We start from the raw sequence: 20842 nt of genomic DNA, 5'->3' as shown, positions 1-20842 counted from the left end.
AGCTGAACTGTAGACTTTCCCTGGAGTTAGCAGCAGAGTAGTTTTAGCACATTTCCCTGGCCTCTGGCCCGTAGGAGGCGTCACCTGTTCCAGTGCTCTTCAGCTTCCAGCCAGACTCTTGGCTGTCATCGCAATGGCTCAGTTGTTTCTCTTCTAACAGGGGGAAGTTTGTTGCCCTGGAGAATATCAGCTGTAAGATTAAGTCAGGATGTGAGGGACACCTCCCATGGCCCAATGGTATCTGTACCAAGTGCCAACCCAGTGCCATCACACTGAACAGACAGGTGAGATGTCCTTGATTTTATTTTCATGGCTGAGAAATTAGTTTTGTTATTTGGTAGGGAGGATGTAACTTGTTTGTGCATAGAAGACAAGTGCTCTTCCATTGAGTTAGACCCCCAGACTGTTGGCTTGTTTTTTAAAAAAAGTGGATAAAAGCTGGATGTGAGTGGCTGACACTTATCGTCCTAGCTACTTAGGAGTCTGAGATGAGAAAATCACGTTCAAAGCCAGCCCAGGATGTCTGTGAGACTCATAACTCCAGTTAGTCATAGAAAAAGCTGGAAGTGGTGCTGTGACTCAAGTCACAGAAGGAGCAGAAGCAGCTCAGGAACAGCACCCGGGCCCAGAGTTCAAGCCCCGGGGCCCGCCTAAAAAAGTAAATAAGGCTGGATTCAATCCCCAGTATTAGAATCTGTAGAGACCAGATAGTAGACATTTTGGCACGGTTTGGTATAGAAAAATAGATTGGATTGAATGTTTTCATTTAGTCTACGTTGTTAACTCTACAGAAATACAGACATGTTGACAATATCATGTTTGAGAATCACACTGTTGCTGACCGCTTCCTTGATTTCTGGAGAAAGACGGGGAACCAGCATTTCGGGTACTTGTATGGACGGTACACGGAGCACAAGGATATTCCCTTGGGCATCAGGGCCGAAGTGGCGGCGATTTATGAACCTCCCCAGGTATGGAACTGCAGTGCAGGATTTGTCATTTTCACATACAGATGTCTGCCTATTGTTGTTTGGAAGGCTGTGTGAAATGAGCTTTTCATTTCCTGACATGTAATTATGTATTCTCTCTCCTGCTGTGTATGCACACAGATCTGTGCAAGGGCACACATTCATTTTCCTTTTTTCTTTTTCTTTTTTTTTTTTTTTTTTAACCAATCTTGGGGCTTGAACTCAGGGCCTGGGCACTGTCCCTGGGCTTCTTTTACTCAAGACTAGCATTCTATTACTTGAGCCACAGCACTACTTCTGGCTTTTTCTGTGTATGTGGTATTGAGGATTGGATCTAGGGACTCATGCATGCTAGGCAAGCACTCTATCACTGAGCCACCTTCCCAGCCCTTTCTTACTGTTTTTTTGGGCAGGTCTTGGGACTTGAACTCGGGGCCTGGGTGCTGTTACTGAGCTTTTTTGCTCAAGGGTAGCAGTTTACCACTAGAGAGCCACATTCCTCCTTCTAGCTTTTTGGTGCTTAATTGAAAAGTCTCACAGACTTTCTTCCCTGGGATGGCTTTGAACGTGATCCTCAGCTCTCAGCCTCCTGAGTAGCCAGGATTACAGGCATGAGTCACTATGCCTGGCTCTCAATACTGTACTGTTGTATTTCCTAAGAATAGAAATATTCTCTGGCATAACTCATATGTTTACTGGCTTGAGTATGCCGAGCAAATACTGGTACACGCTTTGTCTAGTGTAGTGCATTGCCATGGCCAGCACTGGGGGCGGCACCGGGGACAGCTGCTGTAGCTCTTCGCTGTGGTCCTGCCCTGTCACCCTGCAGAGCAGGCAGGAATGAAGAGACTTTCAGGGCATGACTTGTCATCTAGAAGTCTTCAGAACTTCAGAACAGGGCCCAGTGAGGTTGCTCAAGCTGTAATCTTAGCTAAGATTGGTTTGATAAAAAGTTAGTGAGAGGGGCTGGGAAGGTGGCTCAGTGGTAGAGCGCTTGTCTTGCATGCCTGAAGCCCTGGGTTCGATTCCTCAGCACCACATAAGCAAAAAGAAAAAAAAAAGCCGGAAGTGGCGCTGTGACTCCAGTGGTAGAGCGCTCGCCTTGAGCTGAAGAGCTGAGGGACAGCGCCTAGGCCCAGAGTTCAGGCCCCACGACCGGACCCAAAAACAAACAAACAAACAACAAAAGGAGACTCCATTTAACAAGAAAAAGTCTGGGTACTGGTACCTCATTGCCTGCAAACCTAGTTACTCAGGAGGCTGAGATGTAGGTTCATGGTTTAGAGTCAGCCAGGGCAGATAAGTCTGTGAGACTCTGACCTTTAGTTATCCACCAGAAAACTGGAAGTGGAGCTAAGGTTCGAGTAGCTCATTGGCCTTGAGCAGAAAAGCTCAGGGACAATGCCCAGGCCTGGAGATCAAACCCCATGACCTGCTCCCCCTCAAAAAAAAAAAAAAAAAGGAAGGTCAAAGGAGAGGGGGTGGGGAGGAAAAAGAAGAAAAACATGTAATTGAACTAGCAACCAGCCCCCTGACTTCCATCAGCATCAATGGAGGCTTGAGAGTGTGGGAGGAGGGTGTGCATTGAGACCGTTGACCCCTGATGCCCGCCTGTTCATCTTCCCTTAGCCCTGTGCTACTTGATTTTGTTTTGTTTCTCTGATTAAGCCTGAGTTTGAGATTTGACCTGTCTCCTCGTGGTAGTGTTCCCTATGAGTGACACCCAGCAGAAGAGAAAGTGGCTTGCTATTTTGTCAGAATTTGACTAACTTACAAAGATATGTCTCATGAATATAACTCCGTTTTGGAACACCTGTGCTGGAGTTTCTGCTTGGGGTGCTCTCTATTTATAATCCACAGTTTGTACTTGTGAGTCCAGCCACAGACATACTTCATCAAATGCCCCAGCTGAGCACTGTGTCTGTTGGTAAGCAAGCTTCAATCCGAGGTGCCTATTTATTTCTAGTTCTGCTGTGGCCCTGAGTGTCATCCTTGCAGCTGCCACTGGTCTGTAGAGTTCATTTTCCATGGAAGACACATTCAGATGAACAATAGAGATAGTTTTCCTTTGTCCTGCAGAACCACACTCTCACCCAGCCTGCAGCCAGGGAGGGAAAGCCTTATGTGTGCATAGGCAGCGAGGAGGCCAGTAGGCCTGGGACACTGAGTTGTGGTGGAGGGAGTGAGTCCTGGCTCTCCCAGTCCTGCCCTCTGACTGCCTTCTCCCTTGATTCCCAACAGATTGGCACACAGAATAGCCTGGAGCTTCTTGAAGATCCAAAGGCCGAGGTGGTGGATGAGATCGCTGCCAAACTTGGTCTGAGGAAGGTAGAGGGCTTTTGTCTGCCATGTGGCCTTCGGGGATCTGGGCTCTGTGGCTGGGGTCTGGGGTCTTGGGTGTGGGGGGAAGGACATAGGTCAGGCATAGGCTAGACCTTCGCATGTGTTCATTGGATGCTGATAGCTTGTATAATCCTTGACTCAGTGAGGTGGGAGTATTTCCTTAAGTCTAAATTCATGGCTATGCAGGGGACTCATACCTGGACTCCTAGCACGTGGAAGGCTGAGGCAGAAGGGTGGAGGCCAGGTATTCAAGGCCAGCCTGGGCCACATTGTGTGACCCCCATCTCGCAAAACCAAAACCAAACCAACATCAATAAATGGAGTAAATACATCATCCCACCTAACAGCATCTGCCAGCCACAGTTCCTGAGGACACAGCGAGGCTGCGGCAGGGCTCACCTCCTCCCCACCCAGTCTGTCTGGTGCCTCCATCACCCTTCAGCCTCCTGCTCATTAATTTGGAACAGTTAGAAGGCAGGAGGAGAATTATTTTTCTGAATGTTGACCTTGTTTTGTCTAATACCCTCTTTTTTTTTTTTTTTTTTGTCGGTCGTAGGGCTTGAACTCTGGGCCTGGGTGCTGTCCCTCAGCTAGCGCTCTACCACTTGAGCCACAGCACCACTTCTGGTTTTCTGGTGGTTTTATTGGAGATAAGAGTTTCATGGACTTTCCTGCCCGGGCTGGCTTTGAACCTCGATCCTTAGATCTCGTCCTCCTGAGTAGCTAGGATTACAGGCGTGAGCCACCAGTGCCAGGCTTGTCTCCTATCCTTGATAATAAGATGTTAGATCAGTGTTTTTGGCCTTTTCTCAGTACTGGGGTTTGAGTTCAGGGCCTTGTTGCTCTGCTGGAGTTCTATCCCTTGAGCCACCCCTACCCATGATTTTGTTGATTAGTTTGGGTACATTCTCATGGACTTTTCTTCCTGGCCTGGCCTGAAACCTTGATCCTCTAGATCTTATTGTCCTGAATGAGAATCACAGGCTTGAACCACCAGGACTCAGCTGTTTTTGTTCTTATTGTCCTGAATGAGAATCACAGGCTTGAGCCACCAGGACTCAGCTGATTTTGTTTTTTGATTTTGTTTTTGTGGTTTTTGTTTGGATGTTTTATTTTTGAGACAGAATTTTGATCTGTAGCCCATGCTAGCCTCAAAACTCAGGATAACCTGCCTCAGCTTTCCTAGTGCTGGGATTAAAGGTGTGTTTACCAACATAGCCAGCTACGTAGGAAGCCTAATTCTTGCTGGATTGTCTGTCTCTGTCATTGTACCATAAGCTCCCTCCTTCCACATCTGGCTAGTTTCCTGCCCACCACAGTGCATGGCACAGCTGGTGCTGAGTAGTGGCCTTTGTAATGAATCAATAAGTCCTGTATTTGTCCAGCCCGGCAGCACCAGAAGGAGCTGTTTCTTCCCAATGGGGCTTGAAGCACTGGTATGCCTGTTATCTGAGGAATTGTTCACAGTTCACCTGGTTCCTGTGAACAGGCTTTGAAGATACTTGTCAAGCTTCCTGTATCATGTATTTTAGGGAGTTTTTGTTTATTTGTTTGTTTTGTCAGTCATGGGGCTTGAACTCAGCTCAACATGAGTGCTTTACCTCTTGAGTCACAGCACCACTTCCTGGTTTTTTGGTGGTTCATTGGAGATAAGAGTCTCACCGACTTTCCTGCCGGGGCTGTCCTTGATCCTCAGATCTCAGCCTCCTGAGTAGCTAGGATTACAGGGTGTGAGCCACCAGCGCCTAGCTTAGGGGAGTTATTTAAAAGATACATTTTCTTTTTTCATTAAGGTTGGTTGGATATTCACAGACCTCATCTCAGAAGATACCCGAAAGGGTACAGTCCGATATAGTCGAAATAAGGTGAGTTGGAGACTGGCTTGGCCTTGTGGCTGGTCTGGTCTTGGTAAGTGGAAGCAGATGAGTCTGTCCCATTGCTTTGCCTTCACAGGTTTGTGGGAGTGGGTGCGCTCTTGTTGTGGGTGCTTTCAGATGAGCATCTGTACTGCTCAGCATTACAAGTGTGTGTCAGTGTGGAATTGGAGATGCTGGTGTTTAGCTCTCAACGTTTTCCCAAGAAGAAATGGAAGTCTTATTTTAATGCTCTGCTGTGAAGTTAGAGCGCCTTCTTGTTTCAGGACACGTACTTCCTGAGCGCAGAAGAATGCATAACTGCAGGAGACTTCCAGAACAAGCACCCCAACATCTGCCGGCTTTCTCCTGATGGGCACTTTGGATCCAAGTTTGTCACTACAGTAGCCACAGGTATAAATGCCTACAGAACAGAATAATGTCGTAAATACTGCTGCTCTGTTAATGGTTTGCTTTTCTTCCCAGCATTTTTCTTTCTTTTGTGATAGTACTGGGCTTTGAGCTTGCTAGGCAGATTCTCTACTCTTACGGTCGGTTCATCCTTTGCTTTATTGCTTTATGTTTTGAGGGCTTTGGTCTCATGCTTTTTTCCTGGGGTTAGCTTCAGACTGTAGTCCTCCTGTCTGAGCCTCTGATATAGCAGGGACTGTAGGTACACAGTTAGACACCAAGGTTCTTTGTTGAGATGGAGTCTCAATAACTTTTTGCCTGGGCTCACCTTGAATTGTAGCCCTCTATTCCCACTCTCCCAAACCCCCCCCCCCTTTTTTTTTTTTTTGGCTGGTACTTGGGCTTGAACTCTGGGCCTGGGCTCTGTCCTTGAGCTCCTTTTTTTTTTTTTGTGAAAATACTGTATAGAGGGCTTACAATTACATGAGCAAGGTAGTGAGTACATTTCTTTTTTTTTTTTTTTTTCTTGGGTCTGGTCGTGGGGCCTGAACTCTGGGCCTGGGTGCTGTCCCTCAGCTCTTCAGCTTAAGGCAAGCGCTCTACCACTTGAGCCACAGCGCCACTTCCGGCTTTTTTCTTTTTGCTTATGTGGTGCTGAGGAATCAAACCCAGGGTCTCATGCATCCAAGGCAAGCGCTCTACCACTGAGCCACCTTCCCAGCCCCAATGAGTACATTTCTTATCAAGCATTGTTGCTTCCTCCTGTTTCCCCTTACCATCCCTTCCCTCCCATCTCTCCCCCACATGCGCGTGTGTGTGTCCTCCCCTCCCCCCCCCCCCCCCCCCCCCCCGTTCCTTTTTGCTTAAGACTAGCAAAAGACCTTGAGCTCTTCAGCTCAAGGTGAGTGCTTTACCACTTGAGCCACAGCACCACTTCCAGCTATTTTGAGTAGTTAATTTGGAGATAAGAGTCTCACAGACTTTCCTGCCTGGGCTGGATCTCAGACCTCAGCCTCCTGAGTAGCTAGGATTGCAGGTGTGAGCCACCCACCCGGTGCCCCAGCTATCATCTCTTTCTATCTCTTGAGTATCTGGGATTTACAGACATGTCCTAGCAACTTTCTGTTTGGGAAAAAAGTTTTTTTTGTTTTTTTTTGGGGGGGGGGGTCCGGTCATGGGTCCTGAACTCTGGGCCTGGGCATTGTCCCTCAGCTTTTCAGCTCAAGGCTAGCCCTCTACTACTTGAGCCACAGTACCACTTCCGGCTTTTTTCTGCTTATGTGGTGCTGAGGAATCGAACCCAGGGCCTCATGCATGCAAGGCAAGCGCTCTACCACTGAGCCACCTTCCCACCCCTCTCCCTCTTTTTCTCTGTCTTTCTGTCTCATTTGTTTGTTCAAGTTGTATTAGTGTACAGAGGGGGATTTATTTAATTTCTGCTGCATTGTATGTGTGTATTTTTACCAAGGGTTGAACTCATGGCCTCACACTCTTGTTCAGCTTTCTCTTTTAAATTTATTTTATTTTATTTTATTTTATTGTTGTCAGTCGTGGGACTTGAACTCTGGGCCTGGGCGCTGTCCCTGAGCTCTTCAGCTCAAGGCAAGTGCTCTACCACTTGAGCTACAGCGCCACTTCCGGTTTTCTAGTGGTTTATTGGAGATAAGAGTCTCATGGTCTTTCCTACCGGGGCTGGCTTTGAGATCTCAGCCTCCTGAGTAGCTAGGATGACAGGCGTCAGCCACCGGTGCCCAGCTTTTATGTTTGTTTTTTATTGTCATTATAAAGGTAATATGCAGTTACACACGTCAAGTAAAGCACATGTTTCTTTTTGGACTGTGTCACCACCCGACACTACCCGCATGCTGCCTCCCTCCCCGCAGTGCGCTACCCCTACCCCCATTTTCCTCACCCACTCCATTCACCAGTTGTAAAGTTCACTTTCAGCTTAGTCTCTAATGAGCACCATTGCTGCATTTGTTTACCCTTTTTTTTTTTTTTGTCGGTCGTGGGGCTTGAACTCTGGGCCTGGGCGCTGTCCCTCAGCTCTTCAGCTCAAGGTGAGCGCTCTACCACTTGAGCTACAGCGCCACTTCCGGTTTTCTGGTGGTTTATTGGAGATAGGAGTCTCACGGTCTTTCTTGCCCGGGCTGGCTTTGAACCGCGATCCTCAGATTTCAGCCTCCTGACTGGCTAGGATTACAGGCGTGAGCCACCATCGCCCGGCATTTCTTTACCCTTTTGTTCCTCCATATCTGTCTCCTCTTACATTCCCAAAGACATACAAATGAGCCAACAGGACAAATAGACAAGAAAGCTAATTGCTCAGCTTTCTCGTTCATAGTTGGCACCCTTATCACTTGAGCCATGTCTACACTCCAGTATTTTGTTGATTAAATAAAGATGGGGTCTTGAGTAGTTTTTTGCCTGGCCTGGATTCAAACCACAGTCCTTTGATCTCATCCTCTTCAATATGTAGCATTACAGGTTTGAGCTACAGGTCTTCTTTGTCGATTGAATTTACTTTTTGAAGAATGATAGAAGGTGTCTGCATTTTCCCTGTGTTTTTATTTGATAATGAAAACCTGTAAAGCGTACTCATCTGAATTAGTTAAGTCAGATTTATTTTCCCTGATTGTTTTGGAGTCCATTGCTGAAGGTTGTGGTTTTGGCTAAGATTGAAGAAACAGGGTCTACACAGGCTAATGCAAGAGAAGTCACACAGTAGGGCATAGAGACTCCAGGGAAATGGGTGCTGCACTCCATAAAGTGAGCAGAGAGATTGTGGTTGGTGCATAGCTCTCCCCTGCCCCACACTGTTTGGAGAAGGGAAACGATGTGTTAAGTCTGTTCCCAGCGTGGAGGACTGCCCCATGATTCTGTGTCCCCTGTGTGGAGGTCTGCCCCCATGGCTTGGTGTTAATGTCCACTTTAAGAATGCTGTGGTTCCGCATTCATTCTGAACGTGAGGATTGGTGGTGTAGGCTGCTAGTTTTTATGCCTGTCAGATCCCGCCTTCTTTTCTGGAATGTTTTGACATTCATTATGTGGAAGTCTTAAGATGCATTAGGCTGTCTTACAAGCAGAACAAAGAAGTAGTGTAATTCTTTACTGTGTTACAGGTTACACGATGACAAGATGGTTGGTGCTTAAGGCCTGATAGGACACAGATGACCTAGAGAAGGTGTAGCAGCTCCCTCAGGCTGCCGTGCTGGCCTCTGTGCTGGCCACCAGAGCCACGGTCTCCCAAGTGCTCCGTGTGCTCTATGTAGCCTGAGAAAGTCAGGTCCTTCCCTTGGCTCACACGCTAATGTACTCCTCAGAAACCAAGTGCACATTGAGACAGTGTAGATGTTTTGGTGGTTGTTTTTGAAATAGAGTTGATTCTAAGATCATCATAGAGTTTTATTTGCCTGTACCCAATTCTTGTGTGGCACTCTGCTGTACTTGGCAGGACCTGGCATCTTCAGCTCCTCAATAAAAATTGTCAGTTCCCTGACATTGAAACAGCCAGAAGTATCCCCTGCTACTTCTAGAACTTCTTTTACTGAGAATGACTTGTTTTAGCCTCCTATGGGCTTCCATGGTAACCCAGCCTTTTTAATTACTGTTTCTATGGGGAAATTGTCCCATGGGCCAAAAGAACTGGCACATTTTAAAATTATAAATAGTTTCCAGCTTGGGGGTTGCACTTTGGATTATTGAGTCATACCTCTTGTTGGGAGCTTAGAAATTGTATGTATTGTTCTTGAAGGTTTTGCCTCCCAAAATGGCACGTACAGAAAGGACATGGAACTATTGAGACAGTGGCTAACTTCTTTTTCGTTCCTAATTTATTTATTGCAACCCGGGGCCTTGCACATTAAGCATGTGCTCTACCCCTGCTCCCCTAACCCCATTTACTACACGTTCTTCATTCAGTGTCCTTTTGTATCTGGATGCCTGTTCTCATTATCACCTTTTCCAGCTGCAGACTGATTATGCATTGTGATCCAGATCCTAACCCTTGACACTGCTTTTGTGACTCCAAATCCAGGGTGCTATTTGCCCTGTATTAGAGTCCCCTGACAGGGAAAAGTGGGACTCTGTGGAGGTGCTAGAAAATGCACTTTCTGCAGTCCCGTTCCCAAATCCCATGTTAGAGAGGAAGGTGTCATCCTCATGAGCCTACTTAGAAGCTGTGGGCTGCAGCAGGCTGCCCTCCACACTCCACTGGTGTGATTATGTGTGGCAGCTTGCTTGAGGGAGCTGGAGAGAGTCAGAAAGGCTTTTGCGTTGTGGAGATGGCTGTAGCTCCTGATTCCTGGGCTGTGAACATGACTTTCTGAGGATCTCATTTCAAAGCCAGAAGCACAGCTCAAATACAACACCAGCTCCATTCTTCTCAGTGCCTGAAGTCCACCTCTGTGAGTGCTCCATGCCAGAAGCTAGATGGGTAATTGTCCCAGTGGCCTTGGCCTCTCTGTGTGTGGCTCAACAAGATTACGCCAACTTGAGAGAACAGGGAGTTGTTCCTGTTCTGCCCAGGGCCTGACATTTCCATTTCTATCTTGGTGAAATGCCTTTGGAGACTACCATGAGACTCATGTTGCAGGACTGACTGGCTGACTGACTGATTGATCGGCTGGCAGTACTTGGGGTTGAATTTGAGGCTTGCTAGGCAGGTTCTCTATTACTTTTTTTTTTTTTTTTGGTTAGTCGTGGGACCTGTGAACTCTGGGTCTGGGTGCTGTCCCTCAGCTCTTCAGCTAAAGGCTAATGCTCTGCCACTAGAGCCACAATGCCAGAAAACCATTTCCAACCAGGCATGGTATTGCACATCCATAATGCCAACACTCAGGAGTCTGAGGCAGGAGGATCATCAGCTCAAGGCTGATGTTATATGGCAAGAGTCGTCTAAAAAAATCAAAATGAACCAAACTGGAGATTCTGTCTTATTTATTCCTCTATACCTGTCACACTCCTCCCCTTCAGGTGAATCTACCCACTCCCGTTCTTCTTCACTCAGATGCTGAAGCTGGTAGAACTAAGGGCTTTGTCCTTATATATTGGTATTGCTACAAACTGGAGGCCATGTACTTGATGCACAGCTTTGGAGCATTGGAGCAGATTTTACAGTCTGGATTTGGGACTCTGTGTCGTGGGGCCTGTGACTGTAGAACCATACTCTTATCATTTGTCCAGGCCTGAGTCCTATAGCTGCCAGCCCAAGACAGACTCCTGAGCTTTGTTTCTATTGTTCAGAAGAGTAAAAAACGTAGGTTGGTTCTGAATGTCTTAGTAGATTCTCTTTGAAAGTCTGTCTCTTGCAGGTGGTCCAGACAACCAGGTCCATTTTGAAGGATACCAGGTGTCCAATCAGTGCATGGCGCTGGTCCGTGATGAGTGTCTACTACCATGCAAGGATGCTCCTGAGCTCGGCTATGCCAAGGAGTCCAGCAGTGAGCAGTACGTGCCTGATGTGTTTTATAAGGTACAGACATTTCATTCTACAGAGACAGTGGGGCCTTTACTTGGCCTCCTCCGATGCTGGTGATTCTGGACTAATACTCACTTGTCAGTTACTGTGTTTCGGGGTCCTGCTTGTTGATTGAGGGGCCTGTCATATTTCTGGATCTTGTTATCAGCTATTTAGGCATTGACGGCATTGAGAACAACATGCTCTGAATTTAGATATGTGACATCAAATCAGACCGTTGCAAGTAATTTTACTTCTAAAGTTGAAAAGGCAATGAAGGATGTATGAGACTATTACTAGAATTCCGTATACTACAACCACTGTATTTATGATTCTTCTCCTTGGGAGATTGTTTTTGTGTTTGTGTGTGTGCTAGTTGTGGGGCTTGAACTCAGGGCCTGGGCCCTATCCTTGAGCTTTTTAATTTTTTTCCTCCTCAAGGCTAGTGTTTTACCACTTGAGCCACAGCACCACTTCTGGTTAATTGGATATAAGAATCTCAGACTTCCTTCCTGGGCTGGCTTTGAACCGTGATCCTCAGATCTCAGCCTCCTGAGTAGTTAAGATTACAGGCATGAGCCACCGGCGCCCGGCTTCTTGGGAGATTCTTGCTACACACATTGGGCTACTTGAACTTACTCCACATTTTATTGATGCTCTGTTCATTTTATTTGTCTTTTTTTCCTATATGTTTTGTCTTCAGAGTCATTAGTAATCTTCTAGACTATTATACTTTCAGTGCTAGAAGTTTTTCCTCTTTCCCTCTTACCTTCTGTGCCTTTCCTTCCTCTTCCTTTCCCTCCCTTCCCTGGCCTACCAGTATTGGGGGTTGAATTCAGGTCCTTCCCCTTCCTCTTTCCATGAGACTGGGACTATTCACTGACACATGCTTTTGCTCACTGTTTGGCATTCTACCTCGTGGGTCATGCCTCTACTTCTGGCTTTTGCTGGTTAGAGATAAGTGTCTCAGCCTTCTGAGTAGTTAGGTTTAAAGGTGTGAGCCACCAGCACCTGGCATTTCTGTTTCCATATTTTTAACTTAATCTCTGGAGATAGAGGATACAATTGGTGAGTTCTTATGTTTCTATCACTGCTCTCTGTTACCTGTTTGTGGAGCAGTCTTGTTCGATCTTTCTTCAGAGACTGTACTGGTCTCTGTATCTTCATCATCCTCCCTCTGTGTGAGCTTGTAGTGTGTGCCGTGCTTTGTTTAGGAAGCCAGGGATTCCACAGCATTTCTACTCACTAGGGCTCCTCCACCTGTGGGGTGGCGTGCTGGTCGTCGGCCACTGGATGGCTTCCTCTAGGATCCTGTGGGTTTCTTTGGTCGGTCGTGGGGCTTGAACTCTGGGCCTGGGCGCTGTCCCTCAGTTCTTTTGTTCAGGGCAAGCGCTTTACCACTTGAGCCACAGCGCCACTTCTGGTTTTCTAGTGGTTCATTGGAGATAAGAGTCTCATGGAGGGGGGGAGGGTAGGTGGGAGATGGGAAGGGATGAGAAGGGGAAACAAAGGAGGAGGCAACAATGCTTGATAAGAAATGTACTCATTATCTTGTCCATGTAATTGTAACCCCTCTGTATGGTATTTTCACAATTTAAAAAAAAATATATATATATATATATATATATGAGAGTCTCATGGACTTTCCTGCCCAGGCTGGCTTTGAACCTCGATCCTCAGATCTCAGCCTCCTGAATGGCTAGGTAGGATTACAGGTGTGAGCGAGCAGCGCCTGGCAAGTCTGTACTTTTTTTTTTTTTTTTTTTTTTGTCGGTCGTGGGGCTTGAACTCTGGGCCTGGGTGCTGTCCCTCAGCTCTTCAGCTCAAGGCGAGCGCTCTACCACTTGAGCTACAGCGCCACTTCCGGTTTTCTGGTGGTTTACTGGAGATAGGAGTCTCACAGTCTCTCCTGCCCGGGCTGGCTTTGAACCGCTATCCTCAGATCTCAGCCTCCTGAGTAGCTAGGATTACAGGCGTGAGCCACCAGCGCCCGGCTGCCTGTGCTTTTTTGTAAGGTGACATCACTTTAAGCCTCCTTCTGGGCTCAGATATGGGAAGTAGAGTGTGTCTGTCAGAAGTGTTTGGTTCGCCGGGTCTTCTTGGCTCACTCCTGTAATCATAGCTACTTAGGAGGCTGAGGTCACATTTCGATACTGGCAAAATAATAATCGTTAACTGTGTTTTGTTTGATTCCTCTCATGATGGCTTAATTAGACTTACAAGATTCCTGCTTTTTGTGCCTGAAGATTTTGCTAGCTCTGTGGAGAACATGGTGTTTGAAATCCCCATGTCTCTAGCATCGTCCTAGTCTTTTGTGGAAGCTGGAGTCCAGGCTGGTCCTTATCTCCTGCAGTTATAATCTCTGCCAAATGTTGTGGGGAGGACATCCCTCTTAGTGTCACCAGTGCCTCTGGCTGGAGTTGCCTCTGGGCAACTCTGCCCTCCTCCTATCCACGCCTGAACTGTCTGAACCTGTGGGATATCCCAAGCCAGCACCCTCCCTCACTTCCCTGTGGGGTAATTAGGCTTACAAAAAGCAAGGCTCTCCCAATACCTTTCTTCCCTTTTTAGCCATGTGGGTGATCACTTATCCGAGGATTGTTTATTGAAAGAAAGCACTCTCTCCTTTCCTTGTAACTTTATGATACATCTCTGGCATCGTACATCATAGGATAGCCTTTGAGGTTATACCACATGGAAGTGTATCCTTGATGTTTCCAGACTTTTCCAGGGCTGTGATCTCCCCTCAGCACTTTAAGTGCTTCACTTAATGCTGCAGTGTCTCCCGGAAAGCTCTGAGTCTGTTTGTGAAGGTCTTGCCCATTGAGGCTTGTCTGATCATTCTTAGGTACTTCATTTTTCTACGCGCTGCAAAATAGCGGCACTTTAAAAACTATGCCTTCAAACTGTTGCTATTTGAAATGCGTAAATTTTGCATCAACAGCTCTGCAGCTGGGTTTTTCTGTGCAGACATCTGATACAGGGAGGAGAGTTAGTTTCTTCCTTCATGTTTGTTTGGCATAATGTACTGCTTAGTTTCCCAGCACTTTTTTTTTTTTTTTTGGATCAGTCATAAGGCTTGAACTCTGGGCTTGGGTGCTATCCTGCTCCGCTCTTCAGCTCAAGGCGAGCGCTCTACCTCTTGAGCCACAGCGCCACTTCCAGATTTCTAGTGGTTTATTGGAGATAAGAGTTTCACGTGGATCTACTTTCGTGCCCAGGCTGGCTTTGAACTGTGATCCTCAGATCTCAGCCTCCTGAGTAGCTAGGATTACAGGCGTGAGCCACTGGCGCCCAGCTTTCCCAGCACTTTTAATGAAGGTAGCTGGAGTATTATCTTGCTTTTCTTTTCTTTTTTTTTTTTTTCTAGGCAGAAAAGAGTTTATTGGGAGGAGAACAAATCCCCAGCCCAGAAGAGATACAGCTGCAGAGTCAGAGGGGAAGGAAAAGGAGAAAAATAGGAGTTATCTTGCTTTCCATCTTATAGGAAGAGCTTTCAGATTTCATCATTAACTAGAGTTTGCCAGAGTTAACTAGAGACTTTGTCTTGTTGTTGTTGTTGTTGTTTAATACTTTCTATCAGGTTGGAATTTGCTGCTGCTTTATTTTTTTTAAATTGGACTGGGGTTTGAACTCAGGACCTGGTGCTTGTTTGGTTTGCTTGTTATTATGACTGGTGCTCTATCACAGACGCCAGACCTCCAGCCTGACCTTTTGCTGATTATTTTGGAAATGGAGTATCACTGTCTGTGCTGGCTTTTGAGCCTTGATCCTCTTGTTCTCAGTCTCCTGAGTACCTAGGATTGACTACATGTATGAGCTACTGACATAGCTTGGAATTTAATTTGTCATTTCCATGTTTCATTGTATACTTCTTGCACTTTAGAATTGTGTTCCCTCTTGTCATGAAATACTGTTATTTCTTTAATCATCTGTTATTTTTATAGTTTTATCTGCCCTCAGTGAATGCAGATAGGAAATACTTCCTCAATATCTTGCAGCCCTGTAGAATTTGAGACCCTCATTTATGATGCTTCAGCAAAATATCAGTCAGAAAAAAGAGAAGTATACAACCAAACACCGAAGTAATCTCTTTGGCTTTGGTCCTCTTGTGGACTTTGGTTTTATTTAAAATATACTTTGTAAATGAGCCGCACCAGTGTTTAGCTGAGGCTGTTGTCACTGTGGTTTTTTTTTTTTTTTCTCCCGGTCGTGGGGCCTGAACTCTGGGCCTGGCGCTGTCCCTCAGCTCTTCAGCTCAAAACTAGTGCTCTACCACTTGAGCCACAGCGCCACTTCCAGCTTTTTTCTTTTTGCTTATGTGGTGCTGAGGAATCGAACCCAGGGCCTCATGCATGCAAGGCAAGCGCTCTACTACTGAGCCACCTTCCCAGCCCCAGCTATGGTTCTTTTGCAGTCATAAACACTGGAACAGTTGAACACGGAAGCAGCAAGGGAACGCTAAATAATACTGCATCTCTGTGGCAGAATGCTGTAGAGATGTGAGGTAGAATTCCTGATGTGAATTAAAAGTGAAACTGTAAATATCCCAGTTTTGTGTTTTGAGGACGTGTCAGTGTTTGCGCATGTTCAGTGGGAGGGTTACTTGTGCATAGCTCTGTTACTTTCCCCGTGCAACCAGGGAAGCAGGTAGAGCAGTGGGCACAGAGACCCTAAGGCTGAAGGAGTTTGAAGGCCTGAAGTGCAGTGCGTGGTGTGTGTTCTTTGAAAAACAGGCGCACATGGAGGCTAGGAGGCTGTGAGTGGACGTCAGTCTCCTCCTAAGAATGGCGTTTTATCTCTTTAGATGTCTTCCCTCGTGTGTGTGTGTGTGTGTGTGTGTGTGTGTGTGTGTGTGTGCGTGTGCGTGCATGTGTGCGCGCGTGTGTGCATGGCGCGCCGTTCTCTGTCCCCCCTCCCCCCCCCCCTGCCCCATACATGTCTAAATTCAGTGAACTCAGGACTTTGTCTTTGTGTTCTCACTTGACTTATTTGCTCAAGGCTGGTGCTCTACCACTTGAGCCACATTTCCATATCCAGCATTTTTTTTGTCCGTCATGGGGCTTGAACTCTGGGCATGAACACTGTCTCTCAGCTCTGCAGCTCAAGGCCAGCGCTCTACCACTTGAGCTACAGTGCCACTTCCGGTGTTTTGGTGGTTAATTGGAGATAAGAGTTTCACGGACTCTCCTGCCTGGGCTGGCTTTGAACCATGATCCTCTGATCTCAGCCTCCTCAGTAGCTAGGATTACAGGCGTGAGCCACTGGCGCCCAGCCATATCCAGCATTTTTGTCTGGTTAATTAGAGATCAGGGGCTTTTCTGTCCAGGTTGCCTTCAAACATTGATCCTCAGATCAAGGTTCTTTTCTCTCTCTCTCTCTCTCTCTCTCTCTCTCTTTTTGTGCCTTGCTTCGGGTCACTGTGGAAAGCCCTCTTCAGCTCTCCATGTCATGAGATACTACACAGGGTCCTCTCACCACAGCATCCTGGAACCCCCAGGGCTGGGAGTGCTACCACCGGGTTAGGTTTTCTGCTGGCTAGAGATACCCATGGCAGCTAGAGATACCCATGGCGTCTGTCTTGGTCCCGTGTCTTTTTTTTTTTTTTTTTTCCCAGTTGTGGGGCTTGAACTCTGGGTCTGGGCCTGTTCCTCAGCTCTTCAGCTCAAGGTGAGCACTCTACCACTTGAGCCACAGCACCACTTCCGGCCTTTTCTGCTTATGTGGTGCTGAGGAATTGAACCCAGGGCCTCATGCATGCAAGGCAAGCACAGCTTCCCAGCCCCAGCAGCATGTCTTTTCTAGTGCTAGGGATTGCACCTGGAACCTCACCTATTGTAGGCAAGCACACTACCACTGCACTACACCCCAGCCCTGCCCTGGTGCAGAGGAGCCCACCGCATCTGCCTCTGTCACTTCAGCACAGCCTCCGTATCAGCACCTACAGAGTGTCTTGTGAGGTCTGGGGAATTCATACAGTGCTAGCAGGTCTAAGATGTTCTTTCCCCGTGCCAGATGATGTGTGCATGCTCAAGGCATTGGCAAGACCCCTCTGTACACAGGGTGCTAACTTAACCTCTGGAGGTTTGTTCAGATCTAGCCCCCACCCCATTGTGCCCTGGCAGTATAGCTAGCTCTTCTGGGAGGGACCCTGCCCTCCCACATATGGGTTTCCATCAGCTTCATGGTGATGAGTTAAAGGGTAGCTTGGGGCTGCACCTGGAGTTTGGCCCCTCCTCTCTGTCCTTGCCAGGGTCTTCAACAGAAAGCGAGCATGCCCCATGCCCTGAACCTGTACACCAGCACCCGGGTGAGGGGAGGAGCACTATGCAGTCCTGAGCTGAGAACAAGCCTCCTGTAGTCTGCCTCTACTAGTTCTTGAGATCGCTGATCTCGGTAACCTTCCGTTTCTCATGTGCTGGGACTTGGGCCTTTCAGCTTCTCTAGGACCTGTATTTGCGAGGCCTTGGTCCATGTGATGCGGTTCATGTGGGGTGAGGTGACTCCAGCCCTGTAGCAGCAAGCGCGTCACACCTGACCCTTTCCATTGAGCCTGTGTGGGGTGGGGCGGCATCCCAAAACTTAGTTTGGGAAGGGTGGGCTCATCTCCACTCCTGGGGAGCTTTGTGTATATCCAGTTTTGCCAGAATGTGGTTGGTGGTGGCGGCAAAAAGATGAGGAAGGTGGTTTTGGAGCATTCCCATGGATAGAGTCTGGAGAAGACTTTCCGACGGTCTTAAGTACCAGATGCTGTGTTGGCTGAGTGCGGGTGGCAGGGCAGAGGGGCGGGATGGGACCGCCATTTTGAGATGTGGAGACCAGGAAGGAGGTCTTGGTCGTAGAAGGATCATACTAAGGTGCAGGGTGGCGCAGACCCCGTTCTCCAGAAGGCCTTCGAGGGTGCACATGGCATGCAGGCACACTGGCACGAGCCTGGAAGCAAACCAGCCTCTGGTGACCAGGCAGGACTTACTGCCAGAGCAGAGCTCCAGGCTGAGGAGAGCACGGTGAGTCCAGCGGCAGGCAGAGCTGGCGTCCGAATAGACCAGGACACAGTGCTGTGCTCGGCATTTGTTGGCGGGGCTCGGTGTGGGCTGAGGATTCCACTCTCAGAACTAAGTGCAAAGCTCCGATGAAGGCTCTAGGACGTTGTAAGGCACTCTCCTCGGGGTTGTCCGAGGAGGACATTGGAGGCAGGAAAGTTCCAGAGGCTGCCAGAGGTATGCTCCCAGCAGGAGGGGAAGAGGTGACAGGCGCCCGGGAAGGCAGGGTACAGTCCCTCAAGTGGATGGCATTGCTCTGGGCAGCTGGCTGGAGCAGGAGAAGGGGCTCTGAGGGCAGGGCCTAATGCAGGTGAGCCCTGCCCTCCACTCCTAACATGCCCAGCCCTGCAGTCTCTGCCAGCCCATCTCAGGGAATACAGTGTGTACTGTTTGCCTTTTTCACGTACTTTGGTATTTGCAAGTTGATTTGTCACTTTTGCATTTATTTGAGGGTTTTTTTTAAGTTATTTTTGCCAGTCCGGGGGGTTTGAACTCTGGGCCTCAGCGCTATCACTACACTCCTTTTGCTCAAGGCGAGTGCTCTACCACTTCAGCCACAGCGCTACTTCCAGCCTTTTCTGTGATTAATTGGAGATAAGAGTTTACAAACTTTCCTGGCTGGGCTGGCTTCAAACCAAGAGCCTCAGATCTCAGCCTCCTGATTAGCTAGGATTATAGACGTAAGCCACCAGTGTCCAGCTTTTTGATTTTTTAAAAAAATTTTTAAATTTTTAATTTTCTTTTGCCAGTCCTGAGGCATGAACTGAGGGTAGTTAGTAGTATTTGCATTTGTTAATCGTGGAGGGTAAGCTCAGGGCCTGGCACTATACCTGAGCTCTTTCACTCAAGGCTAGACCTTTACCACTTTGAGGCACAGCTCCACTTTCAGTTTTCTGGTGGTTAATGGAGGTAAGAGGCTCATGGACTTGCCTACCAGGGCTGGCTTTGAACTGTGAGCTGAGGACCTCAGCCTCCTAAGTAGCTAGGATGACAGGTATAAGCCACTGGCACCTGGCAGATTTTGTTGTTGTTGTTGTTGTTGCAAACCTATGCCAGATTTTAATTTTCCTTGTATTTTTACATAAAGGTGGATTAAAAAAAATCTTATTTTTGGTTGTTGTTGGTCATGGGCTTGAACTGGCCTGTGTGCTGTCCATGAACTCTTTGCTCAAGGCTAGCGCTTTGCTACTTTGAACCACAGTGCCACTTCCAGATTTCTGGAGGTTCACTGGAGATAAGAATCTCATGTAAGCTGGGCGCTGGTGGCTCACGCCTGTAATCCCAGCTACTCAGGAGGCTGAGATCTGAGGATCGCGGTTCAAAGCCAGCCCTGGCAGGAGAGACCCTGAGACTCCTATCTCCAGTAAACCACCAGAAAACTGGAAGTGGCGCTGTAGCTCAAGTGGTAGAGCGCTTGCCTTGAGCTGAATTGCTGAGGGACAGCGCCCAGGCCCAGAGTTCAAGCCCACGGCCAAAAAAAAAAAAAAAAAAAAAAAAAAAAAGAATCTTATGTATACACAATGGAATTCTATGCCTCCATCAGAAAGAATGACATTGCCCCATTTATTAGGAAATGGAAAGACTTGGAAAAAATTATATTAAGTGAAGTAAGCCAGGCCCAAAGAAACATAGGTCCCATGTTTTCCCTTATTTGCAATAACTAGTATATGTCTGAGTCAAGTAGAAAAGATCAGATAAGTTGATGTTAGGGAAATGAACCCTAAGATATATATTCAAATGTTTTTTTTCTTTCATGCGATTGTTTCTAACACATTTATAAGATTATTTCTTTGTTGCTTTGTATGTCCCTCCCCCACAGTATAACTCCTGATTTCGCTGTATTTGATGTTGTTATAATTTGTGGAGGAGAAAGAAAAAAACAAATCATTTTATTATAAATAGGGATACAGGTGGACCCATTGCAACAATGAGATGTACAAGTCGTTATGTCAAAAATGAACTTTACAACTTTGGTGGGGAGGGGGAGGATGGGATGGAAAGGGGAAATAAAGGAGGAGGCTACAATGCTTGATAAGAAATGTACTCATTATCTTGCCCATGTAACTGTAACCCCTCTGTACAGTATTTTCACACACACACACACACACACACACACACACACACACACACAGAAAAAAAACTCGGGGCTGGGAAGGTGGCTCAGTGCTTGCCTTGCATGCTTGAGGCCCTGGGTTCGATTCCTCGACACCACATAAGCATAAAAAAAAAAGCTGGAAGTGGTGCTGTGGCTCAAGTGGTAGAGCGCTAGCCTTGAGCTGAAGAGCTGAGGGACAGCGCCCAAGCCTAGAGTTCAGGTCCCACCACCGGACTCAAAAAAAAAAAAAATCTCATGGACTTTCCTGCTGGGACTGGCTTTTTTTTTTTTTTTGGTCAGCCGTGGGGCTTGAACTCTGGGCTTGGGCGCTGTCCCTGCGCTCTTCAGCTCAAGGCAAGCACTCTACTGCTTAAGCCACAGCCCCACTTACAGTTTTCTAGTGGTTTATTTGAGATAAAGAGTCTCATGGAGTTTCCTGTCGAAGCTGGCTTTGAACCGAGATCCTCAGATCTCAGCCTCCTGAGCAGCTAGGATTACAGCCACTAGCACTCAGCTCAGTAATTGAGATTTACATTTCCCAGATGTTTGTTCAGGTGACCTAATACTGCCATAGAGGGCTGGTACCCTAGGCCAAGGTTTCTTGTTTCCCTAACCCAGTCACACAGCCCCATTCCAGGAAGGGATTTTGTGTCCCTAGAATGTGAATGTAG

General features: G+C 47.3%; 1 protein-coding gene across 1 annotated transcript in view; it reads left to right on the top strand.

The window, feature by feature from the left end:
• Nploc4 (NPL4 homolog, ubiquitin recognition factor) overlaps positions 1-20842 on the top strand; it is a 68338-nt gene that overhangs the window by 25881 nt on the left and 21615 nt on the right. Inside the window, exons 7-12 of the mRNA XM_070031628.1 lie at positions 161-284; positions 792-971; positions 3210-3296; positions 5105-5176; positions 5452-5578; positions 10888-11048. Coding sequence (XP_069887729.1) covers positions 161-284; positions 792-971; positions 3210-3296; positions 5105-5176; positions 5452-5578; positions 10888-11048 — 751 coding nt within the window. The remainder of the gene's footprint in view (positions 1-160; positions 285-791; positions 972-3209; positions 3297-5104; positions 5177-5451; positions 5579-10887; positions 11049-20842) is intronic.

The sequence above is a fragment of the Dipodomys merriami genome, unplaced genomic scaffold, assembly GCF_024711535.1.
Source record: "Dipodomys merriami isolate MVZ:Mamm:240054 unplaced genomic scaffold, mDipMer1.0.p SCAF_202, whole genome shotgun sequence".
Lineage (NCBI taxonomy): Eukaryota > Metazoa > Chordata > Mammalia > Rodentia > Heteromyidae > Dipodomys > Dipodomys merriami.
This window is presented reverse-complemented; position numbering and strand designations above follow the sequence as displayed.